General features: G+C 37.6%; 1 protein-coding gene across 4 annotated transcripts in view; it reads right to left on the minus strand.

Moving 5' to 3' along the window:
- Window positions 1–20,559, minus strand: part of STXBP5L (syntaxin binding protein 5 like) — a 475,147-nt gene that overhangs the window by 12,473 nt on the left and 442,115 nt on the right. For all 4 annotated transcript variants that reach the window (XM_033211089.1, XM_033211087.1, XM_033211090.1 and 1 more), the window contains 2 exons: window positions 18,833–19,072; window positions 5,089–5,449 (listed from right to left, as the gene is read on the minus strand). In XM_033211089.1, the coding sequence (XP_033066980.1) occupies window positions 5,089–5,449; window positions 18,833–19,072 (601 nt within the window). The remainder of the gene's footprint in view (window positions 1–5,088; window positions 5,450–18,832; window positions 19,073–20,559) is intronic.

A 20,559-nucleotide genomic window follows, 5' to 3' on the forward strand; every position in this document is an offset into this window, starting at 1 on the left:
TTTTTTTGGAGGGAGAAGCAACTTTATTTTCATCAGAAATAGTAATGTTTATAAATTTGTTTATTGTAGTTTGTAAACTATTATCAGAAATACTAATGTCAATAAACCACTTACTTTAAGAGATAATTGGAAACTATGATGAGGGTGATAATAAAAGGAGATATCTTACAAAAATTAACCTGGATGTTATGCTTGCTCTAAGATTAAGTCACTTAGGGAAACAGATTCAGTATTATCCAATGGCTTAACCTTCCTTCCTTCCTTTTGTTCCCTTTTTGGTGGTGGCTGGATTACAAAGAGTAGTGTCTTCTGCCCTGAATGTAGCAGTAGTATGGTGGGTGCCTAGAGGTCAGTTACTGGTTTAGAAGAGATTCAGGCTCTTAACTTCTACATGTGATTCCCAGGAGGGGGAACACTTTCTTTCTCAGCTCTGTGTGGGGACCATGTTAGCCCAGAAAGTGTTCTCAGAACACTGGGTGCCCATTCTCGGGTTAGGAACAGAAAGACCCTGGTTTCCTGGCAGAAATTATGGATCCTACAGCTTTCTCTCCATCAAACTTTAAGTCACAGTAAGACAGGACTCTGGAGTCACAGGCACAGCCAGAAGGAGAGTTCCGCATCCTTATGCTGACTCCTGGACATAGGTCTTAAGATCCAATAATCTAGACTTTCACATAAAATCATATCCATGAAAAAAAAAAAATCACAGGCACAGTTTCACATAGATGCTTAGCAAATGTTCTTGATGGATTAAATGCAGTGGCCAGCAATTTCCGGGGCACTTTTTGTAGCACTTCACATGTTCCTACAATGACTTACAGCATTTGGTTATGTCAGAAACACCACAGCTAGAAAGTGTCTGACTGCATACTTGGTCGATTATCTTTCTTTAAGGCAAAACTGACAGTGATGTGGTGTGGGTCCAGTTCATTGTGCCTGGAAATGAAGTGGCTTTGCTCCCCATTCCTTTACTCACTCTATACACAGGAAATGAAAATTACCCATAACTTAGGGCAACTGCACTGGAGGCATGACTAATAAGTAATATGGCCAAGACTGTAAGGGAATGAGAATAAGTTATAAATAATAGATCAGAATTTGCACATCCAAATGAATACCACACATCTGAATTGTCTTACCCCATGGCTATATGCTTATCCTAATGTAGCTGATAATTTTGCTAAAATATTCATCAGAATGTCCTTTTGGATACTGTTTTTCGAGCCAGTTTTACAAATCACTGACGAAAACCAATCTCACTGCCTTTTAATCTGAACTTTAATGCCACAAAGGAAAAGGTAAACTTGTAATTAAATAAATTTTGAAACCGTTGTACTGATTCTAAGTGTGCACAATGATTTTAAATTATCCCAGATCGTAAAACCAGCACCTTGAAAAAAATACTGATTTCCTTTATCAAAGTGGTTTGTAACTCTACTTTGAGACCTGGAAATTTACTATGTAAAATGGGACCTGAAATCTGTGCTATTGGAATAAGCACTGTGCTTTCCAATATGGTAGCCAGTAACCACATGTAGCTATTGAGCAGTTGATACATGGCTTGTCTGAATTGAGATGTGCTGTAAATGTAAATGACACACTGGATTCAAAAGCTTCATTGATGAACGAATTACCTAGTATCTTAAGAATATATTAAAAGATGATCTATTATAGCATTTCTAGTAACTAAGCTCTTTAAGATATGAGTCCAAACCAATCCCAGTTAAACACATTTCCATGATAGATTCAGTCAAATTAAAGGGTGGAGTTGAGGAAGAGGTTCCAAGCGACTTTTCTGATGTGCTACATTGTCCATATTGTATAATAATAAGTAAGCCAAGAAAAGAAAATTAAAGAGGTGTAGTCACTTCAGGTAGGGAAAGAGAAAGAGCAAGTCAGTTGCTAACTTCTAGGAAACAATTGCTCTTAGAAGAAAAAAGACTTTCTTCTATGCAGGATACTTTAATAAAGAAATAGCATCAGGTAACAAGGTGGGTCTCACAAGAAGTGTCTCTTACAGCCAAGTTTGAGAATTCATACAAAAATAAGCTTCTTCTATTTCTCCTCTCTACTCTCAAACTTGCTTTTCTGGGTCTGGGTACTTAGGATCTAAGTAACCATTGGCTAGCTACCTGATATCTGTCAGAAAACTAGGACTTGAGAAGACTGGGCTCAGGAGAGTTACCTTCTGATAGGGTCTGAAAAGATCCTGGGAATATACTCAGTATGGGAAAATGAATGAGTCCAGGTGCATGCTAATTTGTAGGATTCATTTCTTTAAACCATACAGCAGAGTACACACCACTGTTTCCTAGCTACACTTTATGTATATGTATTATTAAAATCATATCAAAATTATTTCCTTTTCAGTGAGTTTTGAGGATCCTCAGGAACACATGAAGAATTTCTACTATGACACAATATCAAAGTAGCCATTATCATGTCAAGCATCTTTTATAAAGGACAGAGGAAGACAGATACCATTTATCAATGACTCAATGTATGTGTGTGAGACATACACCCACTTATACACATACACAAATATACCTTTTTTTTCCCCAAAATCTGAGGCATGTCTGGGAGTTAAATCATTTTCAAACAAGATTGAAATGACCTTATCAGAAATTTCTAAAAACAATTTGAGAAAGGGGGAACTAGATTGAAAAGAATCAGAAATATATGAGAGAATGAACAGACCATAAAATGATTATTTCTATTCAAAATTTTCTCCTTCACTACTTTCCCTTGGCTTACAAATCTCATATTTTCCGTATTAAAAAAAAAAAACTCTCAAAAGCTAGTTTCATTCTTAAATGACTTTCCTGACTCATCTCTCTTTTAACCACAAAATTTCCTGAAAGAATAATCAATACTAGGGAAAAAGGGCCCATAAATATTTATGATAGTAAATATTTTAGGCTCTCTAGGCCATATAGTCTCTGTTGCAACGACTCAACTCTGCCCTGTAGTGCAAAAGCAGCCATAGTCAATATACAGAAACATGGGTGTGGCTGTGTTCCAAAACCTTTATTTATGGGCATTGACATTTAAAATTAGTATAATTTTCACATATCATGAAATATTCTTGAGTTTTTTCAACCATTAAGTATGTAAAAACCATTCTTAATGCTTGCAGGCTGTACAAAATCAGATAGGGGAATGGAGGTAGATTTTGTTTTGGATATTAATTTGCCAAACCTTGATCTACACCACTGCCTCTATTCTTGTCTCCTTGAAAATTACCTTTTGTTTCCACCATGCTGCTAAGATTTGCTTTCTCAAAGATCATTAATATCCCACCAGTTGTGAGATCTACTGTTTTTTTCTTGTACCCAAATTCTTTGACCTCTCTGCTATATTTTACTACCTCTTGACCACCTCTTTTGTTTTAATATTCTTCTCTTTTTATTTAATGAAGTTATACAATTCTGGTCCGTTTCCTATCTTTCTAATGACTTCTCAATCTCCTTTGCTGCATCTTCTTCTTTCTTTCACTACGTAAACGTAGAATACCCCCAAGTTTCTATCCTTAGCTCAATCAATTTCTTGTTTCTTTTTATGCTATCTTTTTTTATTATCTCATTTGCTGACATAACTTTTACTGATGCATTTATATAGATGACTTCCAAAGCTGGATCTTCCACATATATTTTTCTAAGAGTGCAAATCTTAAATTTATTGCCAAACCTCTGCTGGATGGCTTATAACACCTCACATTTCAAATATTTATTCTCAATTTATTATTAAATTTCTCTTTATCAGCTTTTTCAAATCCTTCTGACTTTCCTATATGCTAATAACATAACCGTTATCTAAGTTCAAAAAAATTTTTAACCTTTAAACTCTCTTCTAACCTCGAGATTTAATAACCTCCATTACTGTTCACAACAAATCAGCTTTGCATTCAGTAAGTTTCCCTTACACTTGTTTCCTCCTTGCCTTCAATATAGAGACCACTTCAGTTCAAAAGGCTATCTCAACTTCTCCCTGTGCATGTCCTAACACATGGCTAGAGAAGGTTAATTACCTGCTTAAAACCCCATTTCCTATTTATTGATTAATCTCAAACTCAGCCTGACATTCAAAGTCCTCAACAATTTGCTTCAAACTATCTCTCCATGTTACTGTCCTCCCAACAACTCCTTTTTTATAATACATGTTCAACTATGCTGTGACTTTGAACTCTGGGAACTTAGTTTGTAGCTAGAAAATTCAATCCTATATTTCCTCTGTCGGAATTTACATTTTCTTTTTGTTATAATGTCTGTGTATCTATCTTATCTCCCCAGACAGTGAATTTCTTAAGGGTTAGGACCATGTTTTACTAATTTTTATATCCTTCACAGGCCTAGCACAATGCTCGTCTCAATGATTTTTGGAAATAAGTGAGATAATAAAAAGGATGACAATGACTTCTATATAGTATATGTTTATGAGCTTATTTTATGATAATTATTTTTGTGTCTCATAAATTTTCATTTCACTACAGTAGAATGAAATCTCTTGGCCAATATTTTATTATAAAAGTGTCTGATAACTTTTACTGGCCTCACTTTTCCTAGACTTCAACCTCAGGCAAATTGTGTAACTTTATTAACACATGTAAAATGGAGGATGCAAACAATACTTTATTTTCCTATGTTCTAGAGAAGTTCTAAGGATCAAATGAAATTCTGTATGTAAATTTCTTGGGTGAAGTATGAAACACAGGAAAAGTAAAAGTTAACTTCTTTTCCACTTAGCTTATTCATCTTTTATTTCCAGTGCTTGGCATAGCATCTGGGAGATATGCTCAATAAACATTTGTTGAATGATTGAAAAATCATTCTTTTCTTAGATTCCTTGATAGCAATTAAAAATATATTTCACTCACAATGCCAAGCATTTTTAGCAAAAAAGAAGAACCAAAACAAAACAGAAAAACCCCAAACTCTCATCAAATTGTTGAACAATAAAACATCCAGAAACATAATGAAACAATGATCTCAGGTTGCTTCTTGATAACATCTTGCACATAACACATATATTTTTTAGAAGTGTACCTTGCTGGTGTTGTGATTACCAGATAATTTATAAGAAGGCAAGTACCTCATTATCATGATATGTCCATTAGCACAAAAGCATGCCAAGCAGGCACTGTTACACATGACCACCACATTTGCTTGCAGTATAAAAGATGTCTCCGTGATGTTATGAACATAAAGGCAAGTCTGAGAAGGCAGTGAGAAGACTTTGGCTTGTTTTTCTGAGCAGATTATTGCATACTGATGATCTCCTATTTCTTGGGATGCAGAAGATGAGTTCATTACCACTTTCCTTCTCCAATATTTTTCATTTTCATCTATGTTGTTTGGATCCCTCCAAACTTCATATGGCGGTTGCATTAATCCACCCGTTCGGTCCATACAAGAGAATGTTAGCACAGCTCCTTTCAATGAGAGGAATGTACCTATAAAAATAATTGGACATCACTGACATGTCAAATTCGTTCTAGAGCGTTCATAGGGAATTAAAGTTTTACAGTGTGATAATTTATACCTATAGAGTCATACTATTGCCCTAATGTATATGAATTTGTAGATTTGTGAGTTCATTTGTTATAATAAGTTGGATTCATAGAATGTTAGATCTAAAAGGAGTTTAAGACATCAACTGGTCAAACCCTCTCATTATATTAAAAAAGAAAAAAAAACAGACCCAGAAAGATTATGAAAGTTGGGCCAGGTCTCATAGCAAGTTAGGTCAGAGCCTAGTTTAGAACTCAGATTTTTCTGATTCCTACCCCAGGATTCTTTCATTATATTATATAATCCCCCTTAAAGTCTTTTTATAAAAAAGAAAATTTTTAAAATGTACATATTTTATTTATTGAAATAACTTCAACTGAAAAAATAATCACACCATCTTATACCATTTTCTTATTTCATAAACCAGTTTGCTAGAAAATGCTTGATTTTTCTTCAAAATAAAACAAGAAGAAATTTCAATATCTAGAATTCATGGTGGCAATTTTAATTGTATGAAAAAGACAAAACAATTACTTTCAGCTCTTAGGCAGGCTTTTGCATCTTTACACAGAAAGGAGTTTTACTCACCTGGATTCTCCAAGGTTGACAATGTATGCCAGATTATTGCCTATAGGTGATTTTCATCAGTCTTGGAGGAAAATATACTATAAGCTTAGGAGGTAGTTTGGGCTCTAATGATCTTTGGATATTTCCAGAGTCTTTCCTAAGCAGTACCCTATTAGCCCTTTCTCTCCTTTGTCCTTTTACATCATGCAGAGAAAGTAAGTATGTCAGCTTAGACTGATATGCCTGAAGGGTGTACATGTGACAGAGACTTGAAAAGGGAAGGGTGACAGATAAAAATATATTCATTTAGAAAGCACAAAGTCCTTAAAATTTATAAAATTGAAAAGAGTATATTGGGATGATCTAATATCTTAGTTGTGTTTTTAAATACACTTTAAGAAATCTATAAATGTACATACAGGCAACTGCAGAGGCTAGGGGAGTAGAGGTTTAGGTGCTGCAGTTTATGGTACCTCCCTCCTCTCTCTCTTGCTTTTCCTCTTGCCATGTAATGTGCCTGTTCCCTCTTTGCCTTCCACCACAATTGGAAGCTTCCTGAGGCCTCACCAGAAGCTGAGCAAATGTCAGCACCATGCTTCCTGTACAGCCTGAAGAGCTGTGAGCCAATTAAACCTCTTTTCTTTATAAATTGCCCAATCTCAGGTATTCCTTTATAGCAATGAAAAAGCAGCCTACCACTGGGGTAAGGAGAATGAATTTGTTCTGGAGAATCTTGACTTGAATCATGAATTTAAATCTTGAGTTTAATTATGAGATATATATGTATATGTATATTATATATACATACTATATATAACATATATATATTACAAAGCAGTGCTAGGTCCTTTGTATGGCAGAACTGATCATTATAGAATAATTTATAGTTGGCAGCATAAAGAGTTAAGTAGAAATAAATAAAATTTAAAATGAGTTTTAATAAATTTCTCACCAAGTTGCTAGTGGAAAGTAAAATTCCTAGGGGAGGAAATGAAGAGGGGGAGGGGGACAGAGAAGGGACAAAGTTTGCTAGTGGCAGAATTTTCATTTTTTTCCTTTATATTTTGATTTTTACAATTATAAAATTTAAAATTTAATAACTAGATCTTGAAAAAAAAACAGTGTTTTGCATCACAAATTTTGTACTGAAAAAAAAAAAACAAAAAATGCTAGGTAGTCTTTTCCTTCTTGACATGATTTATAAGGCACTATATAATCATTCCCTGCCTACTTTTCCATCCTCATTTAGTATCATTCTATCTACAGGCTCCAGCTATGCCATGTCCTCTCTTACTTGTAGATTTTTACTCATGCCGTACTGAATTACTCTTTCAAAAGTTTTTTTTTTTTTTTTTTTTCTAGAGACAGGGTCTCCCAGTGTTGCCCAGCTGGTCTTGAACTCCTGGGCTCAAGCATTCCTCCCACTTTGGTCTTCCAAAATGCTGAGATTACAATTGTAAGCCACTGCACCCAGCCCCTGAATTACTCTTAAACATCAGTACTGTACATTTACTCCCAAACTTGTCCAACTTCCACTTCAGATGTTATTTTTGTTAGGGAGCTCTTCCCCAAATCCCCCTGCCATGCTGCCACAGTATTCTTTATTTCTCTTAGTGTAATTTCCATTATTATACTCTCTTTATTGTAATTTTGTGTTTAATTTTGTTTTTCCCTACAAGTCTCTGAAAACAGGGACCATTGTATCCCCAGTGCTTACTTCAGTGGTATGGTCTTGGTAAATGTTTGTTGAATGACTGGATACATTTCAAAGTAGAGTGTTTTCAAGTCTAAGGAAACTATTTGACTCATGAATTTTCCTGGGCCAACTGACAAAAGTTTATTTAACAATGTTTTTACAGGAAAAAAAGATGCATTCAAGGCCAGAGAGCATGTCACTCACTTCAGCACTGACAATGGAAAAGTGCTAAATGCCCTTAAATCCAAACCTTCTTTAATGGTTTCCATTAGCTGTGGCAGCAACCATAATAACATAAACAGTATCCATAATAGTTCCCATAAGCTTAGGCAGAGACTCATGGCTATAGGAAAGAAAATAGATATGGCAAGGAGGGTAAAGACTAGGACAGATAGTCAATAAGTAAGCTCTGAAAGAGGATGCACAAAATTTTCTACTTTAAATTTAAACAAGCTTTCTGTCACCTTTATCTTTTCCCTTCTTTCTTTTTACGGCCATAAATTATGGCTCCCAAGTAGGCTCTCTTTCTTGTAATGGTTAATTATAGAACAAACATGGGAACCCAGACTAATGGTTTTCTCCTTTATATACAACTTTTTTTCAACAAATTAATAAGAATGTATTTTTAACAGCAGTTTCAGATCTAAAGAAATTTGAACAGAAAGTACAAAGAGTTCCCACGTACCCCTTCTGTCATTTCCTTTATTATTAACATCTTGTATAAGTGTGGCACATTTGATTTAATTCATTAATTTATTATTTTGTATCGAGATGGAGTCTCACTCTGTCACACAGGCTGGAGTGCAGTGGTGAGATTATGACTTACTGCATGCTCATCCTTCTGGGCTCAGGCGCACACCACCATACCTGGCTACTTTTAAAAAATTATTTGTACAGATGGGGTCTCATTATGCTGCCCAGACTGGTCTTGAACTCCTGGGCTCAAGCAATCCTCCTACCTTGGCCTCCCAAAGTGCTGGGATTATAGGTGTGAGCCACTGCACCCAGCAATTTTTTAAAAAATATGTATTTAGAAAAAATTTTTGGTAGTGATGGAGTCTCACTATGTTGCCCAGGCTGGCCTTAGATTCCTGGCCTCAAATAGTGCAGGAATTATAGGTATGAGCCACTGTGCCCAGCCAATGAACTGATGTTGACACATATTATTAACTAAAGTCTTGAAAGAATAGTGACATAGAGACTTGGAGAAGATAGCTTCCTATTAAATCTTATTAAATAGATAAATAAAAAGTTTTCAAATATTAACAAAATAATGCCAAAAGTTAAATCTATACTTATTTTGTATTTTGTCATCATTTTTTGGTCTAAGTATATGTGCTAAGAATGACAAAGAATTTCCCTATAATATTGAGAGACCTGCTTTGTTAGTCCAGGGATTGCTTATTTCTATGCTTGTGATACAGAAAACCACATTTGTTAGAATATTTCTAATTAGGAAATTGTCTTTAACTTACAGCTTTAAACTTGTGTGACAGTGGAAGTTGATTTTACCTTTAAACTTGTGAGGAATGCCTGGTACATATTAGATGTCCAATATATATAATCTTTTATTGAGTTAAAGAATGAATTGAATTAGTAATTAATAATTCATTATGATCTCACTGGTTTGACTCCAACTAATTCACCAGTCAAAAGAATTGTGTATATTTCCTCACAATTAGGAATATAGTAAAATACATTTTTTCATGTGACCTATATGTTAAAATAAAGTAATCGTAACAATTAACTTTTAAAACACAAATCTGAATTTGCCACATTAATAGAGAACTGACTATTCTACCTACAATCTTGTCATATGAACTTAGCAGATCAGTTAAAGGAAACACAACTGTAACCTTCTATATATATCCTTTTATAATAAAACCCTTATCCTACAGATTAATGAAATTTCTTAACTTAAAAACTATCGGATCAAAAAGCTTATCCACCATGATCAAGTGGGCTTCATCCCTGGGATGCAAGGCTGGTTCAACATTCGCAAATCAATAAACGTAATCCAGCATATAAACAGAACCAAAGACAAGAACCACATGATTATCTCAATAGATGCAGAAAAGGCTTTTGACAAAATTCAACAGCCCTTTATGCTAAAAACGCTCAATAAATTCGGTATTGATGGAACGTACCTCAAAATAATAAGAGCTATTTACGACAAACCCACAGCTAATATCATACTGAATGGGCAAAAACTGGAAAAATTCCTTTGAAAACTGGCACAAGACAGGGATGCCCTCTCTCACCACTCCTATTCAACATCGTGTTGGAAGTTCTGGCTAGGGCAATCAGGCAAGAGAAAGAAATCAAGGGTATCCAGTTAGGAAAAGAAGAAGTCAAATTGTCCCTGTTTGCAGATGACATGATTGTATATTTAGAAAAACCCATCGTCTCAGCCCAAAATCTCTTAAGCTGATAAGCAACTTCAGCATAGTCTCAGGATACAAAATTAATGTGCAAAAATCACAAGCATTCTTATACACCAGTAACAGACAAGCAGAGAGCCAAGTCAGGAATGAACTTCCATTCACAATTGCTTCAAAGAGAATCAAATACCTAGGAATCCAGCTTACAAGGGATGTAAAGGACCTCTTCAAGGAGAACTACAAACCACTGCTCAGTGAAATCAAAGAGGACACAAACAAATGGAAGAACATACCATGCTCATGGATAGGAAGAATCAATATCGTGAAAATGGCCATACTGCCCAAGGTTATTTATAGATTCAATGCCATCCCCATCAAGCTACCAATGAGTTTCTTCACAGAATTGGAAAAAACTGCTTTAAAGTTCATATGGAACCAAAAAAGAGCCCGCATTGCCAAGACAATCCTAGGTCAAAAGGACAAAGCTGGAGGCGTCACGCTACCTGACTTCAAACTATACTACAAGGCTACAGTAACCAAAACAGCATGGTACTGGTACCACAACAGAGAAATAGACCAGTGGAACAGAACAGAGTCCTCAGAAATAATACCACACATCTACAGCCATCTGATCTTTGACAAACATGACAAAAACAAGAAATGGGGAAAGGATTCCCTATTTAATAAATGCTGCTGGGAAAATTGGCTAGCCACAAGTAGAAAGCTGAAACTGGATCCTTTCCTTACCCCTTATACGAAAATTAATTCAAGATGGATTAGAGACTTAAATGTTAGACCTAATACCATAAAAACCCTAGAAGAAAATCTAGGTAGTACCATTCAGGACATAGGCATGGGCAAGGACTTCATGTCTAAAACACCAAAAGCAACGGCAGCAAAAGCCAAAATTGACAAATGGGATCTAATTAAACTAAAGAGCTTTTGCACAGCAAAAGAAACTACCATCAGAGTGAACAGGCAACCTACAGAATGGGAGAAAATTTTTGCAATCTACTCATCTGACAAAGGGCTAATATCCAGAATCTACAAAGAACTCAAACAAATATACAAGAAAAAACAAACAACCCCATCAAAAAGTGGGCAAAGGATATGAACAGACATTTCTCAAAAGAAGACATCCATACAGCCAACAGACACATGAAAAAATGCTCGTCATCACTCGCCATCAGAGAAATGCAAATCAAAACCACAATGAGATACCATCTCACACCAGTTAGAATGGCAATCATTAAGAAGTCAGGAAACAATAGATGTGGAGAGGATGTGGAGAAATAGGAACACTTTTACACTGTTGGTGGGATTGTAAACTAGTTCAACCATTATGGAAAACAGTATGGCGATTCCTCAAGGATCTAGAACTAGATGTACCATATGACCCAGCTATCCCACTACTGGGTATATACCCAAAGGATTATAAATTACTCTACTACAAAGACACATGCACACGTATGTTTATTGCGGCACTATTCACAATAGCAAAGACTTGGAATCAACCCAAATGTCCATCTGTGACAGACTGGATTAAGAAAATGTGGCACATATACACCATGGAATACTATGCAGCCATCAAAAAGGATGAGTTTGCGTCCTTTGTAGGGACATGGATGCAGCTGGAAACCATCATTCTTAGCAAACTATCACAAGAAGAGAAAACCAAACACCGCATGTTCTCACTCATAGGTGGGAACTGAACAATGAGATCACTTGGACTCGGGAAGGGGAACATCACACACTGGGGCCTATCATGGGGAGGGGGGAGGAGGGAGGGATTGCATTGGGGAGTTATACATGATATAAACGTTATGCACATGTACCCTAGAACTTAAAGTATAATAAAAAAAAAAAATAAAAAATAAAAAATAAAAATAAATAAAAAAAAAAAAAACTATCGGGGGGGCGGAGCAAGATGGCCGAATAGGAACAGCTCCAGTCTCCAACTCCCAGCGCGAGTGACACAGAAGACCGGTGATTTCTGCATTTTCAACTGAGGTACTGGGGTCATCTCTCTAGGGAGTGCCGGACAATCGGTGCTGGTCAGCTGCTGCAGCCTGACCAGCGTGAGCTGAAGCAGGGCGAGGCATCGCCTCACCTGGAAGCGCAAGGGGGAAGGAAATCCGTTTTCCTAGCCAGGGGAACTGAGACACATAACACCTGGAAAATCGGGTAACTCCCACCCCAATACTGCGCTTTAAGGAAACAGGCACACCAGGAGAATATATCCCACACCTGGCCGGGAGGGTCCCACGCCCACGGAGCCTCCCTCACTGCTAACACAGCAGTCTGCGGCGATCTATCCGCAAGGTAGCAGCGAGGCTGGGGGAGGGGCGCCCGCCATTGCTGAGGCTTAAGTAGGTAAACAAAGCCGCTGGGAAGCTTGAACTGGGTGGAGCTCACAGCAGCTCAAGGAAACCTGCCTGTCTCTGTAGACTCCACCTCTGGGGACAGCCCACAGCTGAGGTCCAATAGGGAAAGCAGCGGGGGCCGGTGCAGAGGCGAACGACTCTGTCTGACAGCTTTGGGGAGAGCCGTGGATCTCCCAACGCGGAGGTTGAGATCCGAGAACGGACAGACTGCCTGCTAAGGTGGGTCCCTGACCCCTGAGTAGCCTAGCTGGGAGACATCCCCCACTAGGGGCAGTCTGACACCCCACACCTCACAGGGTGGAGTCATCCCTGAGAGGAAACTTCCAAAGGAAGAATCAGACAGGTACACTCGCTGTTCAGCAATATTCTATCTTCGGCAACCTCTGCTGCTGATACCCAGGCAAACAGGGTCTGGAGTGGACCTCAAACAATCTCCAATAGACCAACAGACAGTCCTTCTGTCAGACGGAAAACTATCAAACAGGAAGGACACCTACACCAAAAGCCCATCAGTACGTCACCGTCATCAAAGACCAGAGACAGATAAAACCACAAAGATGGGGAAAAAGCAGGGCAGAAAAGCTGGAAATTCAAAAAATAAGAGCACATCTCCCCCTGCAAAGGAGCGCAGCCCATCACCAGCAACGGATCAAAGCTGGTCAGAGAATGACTTTGACGAGATGAGAGAAGAAGGCTTCAGCCCATCAAACTTCTCAGAGCTAAAGGAGGAATTACGTACCCAGCGCAAAGAAACTAAAAATCTTGAAAAAAGAGTGGAAGAATTGACAGCTAGACTAATTAATGCAGAGAAGATCATAAACGAAATGACAGAGATGAAAACCATGACACGAGAAATACGTGACAAATGCACAAGCTTCAGTAACCGACTCGATCAACTGGAAGAAAGAGTATCAGCGATTGAGGATCAAATGAATGAAATGAAGTGAGAAGAGAAACCAAAAGAAAAAAGAAGAAAAAGAAATGAACAAAGCCTGCAAGAAGTATGGGATTATGTAAAAAGACCAAATCTACGTCTGATTGGGGTGCCTGAAAGTGAGGGGGAAAATGGAACCAAGTTGGAAAACACTCTTCAGGATATCATCCAGGAGAACTTCCCCAACCTAGTAGGGCAGGCCAACATTCAAATTCAGGAAATACAGAGAACGCCACAAAGATACTCCTCCAGAAGAGCAACTCCAAGACACATAATTGCCAGATTCACCAAAGTTGAAATGAAGGAAAAAATCTTAAGGGCAGCCAGAGAGAAAGGTCGGGTTACCCACAAAGGGAAGCCCATCAGACTAACAGCAGATCTCTCGGCAGAAACTCTACAAGCCAGAAGAGAGTGGGGGCCAATATTCAACGTTCTTAAAGAAAAGAATTTTCAACCCAGAATTTCATATCCAGCCAAACTAAGTTTCATCAGTGAAGGAGAAATAAAATCCTTTACAGATAAGCAAATGCTTAGAGATTTTGTCACCACCAGGCCTGCCTTACAAGAGACCCTGAAGGAAGCCCTAAACATGGAAAGGAACAACCGCTACCAGCCATTGCAAAAACATGCCAAAATGTAAAGACCATCGAGGCTAGGAAGCAACTGCATCAACTGATGAGCAAAATAACCAGTTAATATCATAATGACAGGATCAAGTTCACACATAACAATATTAACCTTAAATGTCAATGGACTAAATGCTCCAATGAAAAGACACAGACTGGCAAACTGGATAAAGAGTCAAGACCCATCAGTCTGCTGTATTCAGGAGACCCATCTCACATGCAGAGACATACATAGGCTCAAAATAAAGGGATGGAGGAAGATCTACCAAGCAAATGGAGAACAAAAAAAAGCAGGGGTTGCAATCCTAGTCTCTGATAAAACAGACTTTAAACCATCAAAGATCAAAAGAGACAAAGAAGGCCATTACATCATGGTAAAGGGATCAATTCAACAGGAAGAGCTAACTCTCCTAAATATATATGCACCCAATACAGGAGCACCCAGATTCATAAAGCAAGTCCTTAGAGACCTACAAAGAGACTTAGACTCCCATACAATAATAATGGGAGATTTCAACACTCCACTGTCAACATTAGACAGATCAACGAGACAGAAAGTTAACAAGGATATCCAGGAATTGAACTCATCTCTGCACCAAGCGGACCTAATAGACATCTATAGAACTCTCCACCCCAAATCAACAGAATATACATTCTTCTCAGCACCACATCGCACTTATTCCAAAATTGACCACATAATTGGAAGTAAAGCACTCCTCAGCAAATGTACAAGAACAGAAATTATAACAAACGGTCTCTCAGACCACAGTGCAATCAAACTAGAACTCAGGACTAAGAAACTCAATCCAAACCGCTCAACTACATGGAAACTGAACAACCTGCTCCTGAATGACTACTGGGTACATAACGAAATGAAAGCAGAAATAAAGATGTTCTTTGAAACCAATGAGAACAAAGATACAACATACCAGAATCTCTGGGACACATTTAAAGCAGTATGTAGAGGGAAATTTATAGCACTAAATGCCCACAAGAGAAAGCAGGAAAGATCTAAAATTGACACTTTAACATCACAATTAAAAGAACTAGAGAGGCAAGAGCAAACACATTCAAAAGCTAGCAGAAGGCAAGAAATAACTAAGATCAGAGCAGAACTGAAGGAGATAGAGTCACAAAAAACCCTCTAAAAGATCAATGAATCCAGGAGTTGGTTTTTTGAAAAGATCAACAAAATTGACAGACCGCTAGCTAGACTAATAAAGAAGAAAAGAGAGAGGAATCAAATAGACGCAATAAAAAATGATAAGGGGATATCACCACCGACCCCACAGAAATACAAACAACCATCAGAGAATACTATAAATGCCTCTACGCAAATCAACTAGAAAATCTAGAAGAAATGGATAATTTCCTGGACACTTACACTCTTCCAAGACTGAACCAGGAAGAAGTTGAATCCCTGAATAGACCAATAACAGGCTCTGAAATTGAGGCAACAATTAATAGCCTACCCACGAAAAAAAGTCCAGGATCAGATGGATTCACAGCTGAATTCTACCAGAGGTACAAGGAGGAGCTGGTACCATTCCTTCTGAAACTATTCCAATCAATAGAAAAAGAGGGAATCCTCCCTAACTCATTTTATGAGGCCAACATCATCCTGATACCAAAGCCTGGCAGACACAACAAAAAAAGAGAATTTTAGACCAAATCCCTGATGAACATCGATGCAAAAATCCTCAATAAAATACTGGCAAACCAGATTCAGCAGCACATCAAAAAGCTGATCCACCATGATCAAGTGGGCTTCATCCCTGGGATGCAAGGGTGGTTCAACATTCGCAAATCAATAAATGTAATCCAGCATATAAACAGAACCAAAGACAAGAAACACATGATTATCTCAATAGATGCAGAAAAGGCTTTTGACAAAATTCAACAGCCCTTCATGCTAAAAACGCTCAATAAATTCGGTATTGATGGAACGTACCTCAAAATAATAAGAGCTATTTACGACAAACCCACAGCTAATATCATACTGAATGGGCAAAAACTGGAAAAATTCCTTTGAAAACTGGCACAAGACAGGGATGCCCTCTCTCACCACTCCTATTCAACATAGTGTTGGAAGTTCTGGCTAGGGCAATCAGGCAAGAGAAAGAAATCAAGGGTATCCAGTTAGGAAAAGAAGAAGTCAAATTGTCCCTGTTTGCAGATGACATGATTGTATATTTAGAAAACCCCATCGTCTCAGCCCAAAATCTCCTTAAGCTGATAAGCAACTTCAGCAAAGTCTCAGGATACAAAATTAATGTGCAAAAATCCCAAGCATTCTTATACACCAGTAACAGACAAGCAGAGAGCCAAATCAGGAATGAACTTCCATTCACAATTGCTTCAAAGAGAATCAAATACCTAGGAATCCAGCTTACAAGGGATGTAAAGGACCTCTTCAAGGAGAACTACAAACCACTGCTCAGTGAAATCAAAGAGGACACAAACAAATGGAAGAACATACCATGCTCATGGATAGGAAGAATCAATATCGTGAAAATGGCCATACTGCCCAAGGTTATTTATAGATTCAATGCCATCCCCATCAAGCTACCAATGAGTTTCTTCACAGAATTGGAAAAAACGGCTTTAAAGTTCATATGGAACCAAAAAAGAGCCCGCATTGCCAAGACAATCCTAGGTCAAAAGGACAAAGCTGGAGGCGTCACGCTACCTGACTTCAAACTATACTACAAGGCTACAGTAACCAAAACAGCATGGTACTGGTACCACAACAGAGAAATAGACCAATGGAACAGAACAGAGTCCTCAGAAATAATACCACACATCTACAGCCATCTGATCTTTGACAAACCTGACAAAAACAAGAAATGGGGAAAGGATTCCCTATTTAATAAATGGTGCTGGGAAAATTGGCTAGCCATAAGTAGAAAGCTGAAACTGGATCCTTTCCTTACCCCTTATACGAAAATTAATTCAAGATGGATTAGAGACTTAAATGTTAGACCTAATACCATAAAAACCCTAGAAGAAAATCTAGGTAGTACCATTCAGGACATAGGCATGGGCAAGGACTTCATGTCTAAAACACCAAAAGCAACGGCAGCAAAAGCCAAAATTGACAAATGGGATCTAATTAAACTAAAGAGCTTTTGCACAGCAAAAGAAACTACCATCAGAGTGAACAGGCAACCTACAGAATGGGAGAAAATTTTTGCAATCTACTCATCTGACAAAGGGCTAATATCCAGAATCTACAAAGAACTCAAACAAATATACAAGAAAAAAACAAACAACCCCATCAAAAAGTGGGCAAAGGATATGAACAGACATTTCTCAAAAGAAGACATCCATACAGCCAACAGACACATGAAAAAATGCTCATCATCACTCGCCATCAGAGAAATGCAAATCAAAACCACAATGAGATACCATCTCACACCAGTTAGAATGGCAATCATTAAGAAGTCAGGAAACAATAGATGTTGGAGAGGATGTGGAGAAATAGGAACACTTTTACACTGTTGGTGGGATTGTAAACTAGTTCAACCATTATGGAAAACAGTATGGCGATTCCTCAAGGATCTAGAACTAGATGTACCATATGACCCAGCCATCCCACTACTGGGTATATACCCAAAGGATTATAAATTACTCTACTACAAAGACACATGTACACGTTTGTTTATTGCGGCACTATTCACAATAGCAAAGACTTGGAATCAACCCAAATGTCCATCTGTGACAGACTGGATTAAGAAAATGTGGCACATATACACCATGGAATACTATGCAGCCATCAAAAAGGATGAGTTTGCATCCTTTGTAGGGACATGGATGCAGCTGGAAACCATCATTCTTAGCAAACTATCACAAGAAGAGAAAACCAAACACCGCATGTTCTCACTCATAGGTGGGAACTGAACAATGAGATCACTTGGACTCGGGAAGGGGAACATCACACACTGGGGCCTATCATGGGGAGGGGGGAGGAGGGAGGGATTGCATTGGGGTGTTATACATGATATAAACGTCATGCACATGTACCCTAGAACTTAAAGTATAATAAAAAAAAAAAAAAACTATCTGAAAATTTCTTATATAGGAAGTAGGGAAACAATAAAATTAGTGATAAGAACAAATTAGGAATAACAGGAGGAATCACACTCATCTCTTCTTCAAAAAGGAAAGAAAGGTAATTCAAGGAGGAAGAGAATACAACATACGCTTGGCAACAACACTTATAACACTGGTCAAATTCTCTAGGCACTAGCATGAATAGGAAAGAAATTGTGTGGCATGCTTTTGAAACAAGATCAGAAGGTTATAAAAGTCTTTAGAAATCCACCTTTGGTCAGACAGCTTCTAGCTTAATTATTCTGACTTCTTCAAGGATGATGTAAAAACACTCATGCTCTAATCTGGCATGGAACTTTGGGTAAATGCTTCAATTTGTTACAAATAAATTTAAGTTTTGCATTTAGGTTTTCCTCAGTGCTTTTCAGGAACTTATTTCCCATGTCATTGTTCAGGTTGGCACTTCCACAGTTTACTACCAAAGAAATGCTTTTACTCTTTTACCCCAAAGGAAAGCTACAATATGACAAATGTTGGGATGGTATATGATGTATAAAATTCTTAATAGTTCCCATTGTGTAGAATACTTATAACCTTTGCTCCAATACAAATTTATGTTTATAGTACCTTATATCTAAATTTGAAAAAGTAAAAGTGAAGGAATGAATGAATACAAACTCTTACCACTTGGCAATACCATGACTGGCTCTGTAAACCTTTGTTCATCTGCTAATGGTAGGTTTAAGGAGATGATTAACACCATTCCCAGACTGGTTCCAACGAACAGACAAGGAGAGATGGTAGAGTCATTTTTCCGTGCAAAGGATTCCATGAAGTATAGTGCTGTAATTGCTTCTTTAGAATCTTTGTCAATACTGGAGATACTAGAGCTTCTGGAACGATTATAGGAATTTTCTCGGTTTTCTATGGAAATACATAAAAAAAACCCACACAAATTGTTAGCATATTTCCACAATAACATCAGGGATTTAATATATAAAAACAGAAATTACGAGGAGGAAGTAAAATTATATTGTTTGTTAATTGACCTGGGAGGGAGCTTATCCAGTTCACCAGCTTATTTTGAAGATGGAGAAACTGAAGTCTAGAAGTATAATTCATAAGCTTAGGCAGACCTAGGACTAGAATTGGAGGCTCCTGAGTTCTGGCTCACCATTTTCTTTCTCTATGTTAACTCACAAGTTGAAATTCTTTTACCTAGAAAAAATATTTAGTCTAAATAGTAATGGTTATAAGAATTTCTGTATCACTGAAATTGTGCTTCCCTCCTACCTCTAAATTGTTGGAAGTGTCCTTAACAGTTTCTTGTCAATTCCAAAGACAATATTGTGGCGATTGGCATGAACGGGCTTATCTGGATCACAAATCTTCTGTGGCAAACATATTCTATATCTGGGGTAATTATAATTGTAAAAATTAACATTTCTATCAAGGCCAAAATGCAAATTTTATCTCTCTGAACTGCTTTCAGGCTGTTACCTTTAATTCAAATCCAGTCCTAACTTTGCCTAGGGCTAAACAAAGAGTATAGACTATATGCCATCCTGTTGATAGTGGTAATCTTTCTGAGAGTGCTTCAGCTCACTTGAAAAAAAAAAAAAAACAGGATGGTTTCAGGTTCTCCTCTCATCAACACTTGTACATGTGCACACTCCAATAAGCATAAACTTATAGAGCTCAGTGAAATGTTGTCAAGGTTGTCCTGCTCTTATAATCTCTACAGAGTACAAGTTCTTCATATTTTTCTTTCTACGGCCTTCACTCTCTTTTCCCTCTTGATAGGTACACATGTAACTCATAATTGTTTTTATAGAAAGAGGCTAAATATAGGTTCCTCAAACTATTTTTTTCTAGGAAACAAAATATAGTATTCCTAATTTCTCCTTTTTATCTCTTAGCAAATTTATAAAAATAATTATTTGTCATAAAATTTAGAGATGAGAGGGAGTTTGGAGGTTATATATTTTACAGATTTGGAGACAGACTTAGAGTTTAGTAATTTTCCCAGAATCCAGGACAAATTAGAGGTAGAAGTATCTAAAATTCAAAATTCCCACCTCTCATTACAGTGATTCAGAGTGCTACTTCTGGCTGGGTGTGGTGGCTCATGGCTGGCTGTAACCCCAGTGCTTGAGGCCAGGAGTTCAAGACTACCTTGGGCAACTTAGTGAGACACTGTCTCTACAAAAACTGAAAAATAAGATGGATATGGTAGTGTGCACCTGCACCTCCAGCTGCTTGGGAGGCTGAGGCAGGAGAGTCACTTAAGTCCAGGAGTTAGAGGCTGCAGTGTGCTATGATTGTGTCACTGTAATGTAACCTCAGCAACAGAATGAGATCCTCTCTCTTAAAAAAATAAAAATTAAACGGGGGCTACTTCTTTTATAATC

Source organism: Trachypithecus francoisi, unplaced genomic scaffold (genome assembly GCF_009764315.1).
Source record: "Trachypithecus francoisi isolate TF-2019V2 unplaced genomic scaffold, Tfra_2.0 Lachesis_group0, whole genome shotgun sequence".
Taxonomy (NCBI): Eukaryota; Metazoa; Chordata; class Mammalia; order Primates; family Cercopithecidae; genus Trachypithecus; species Trachypithecus francoisi.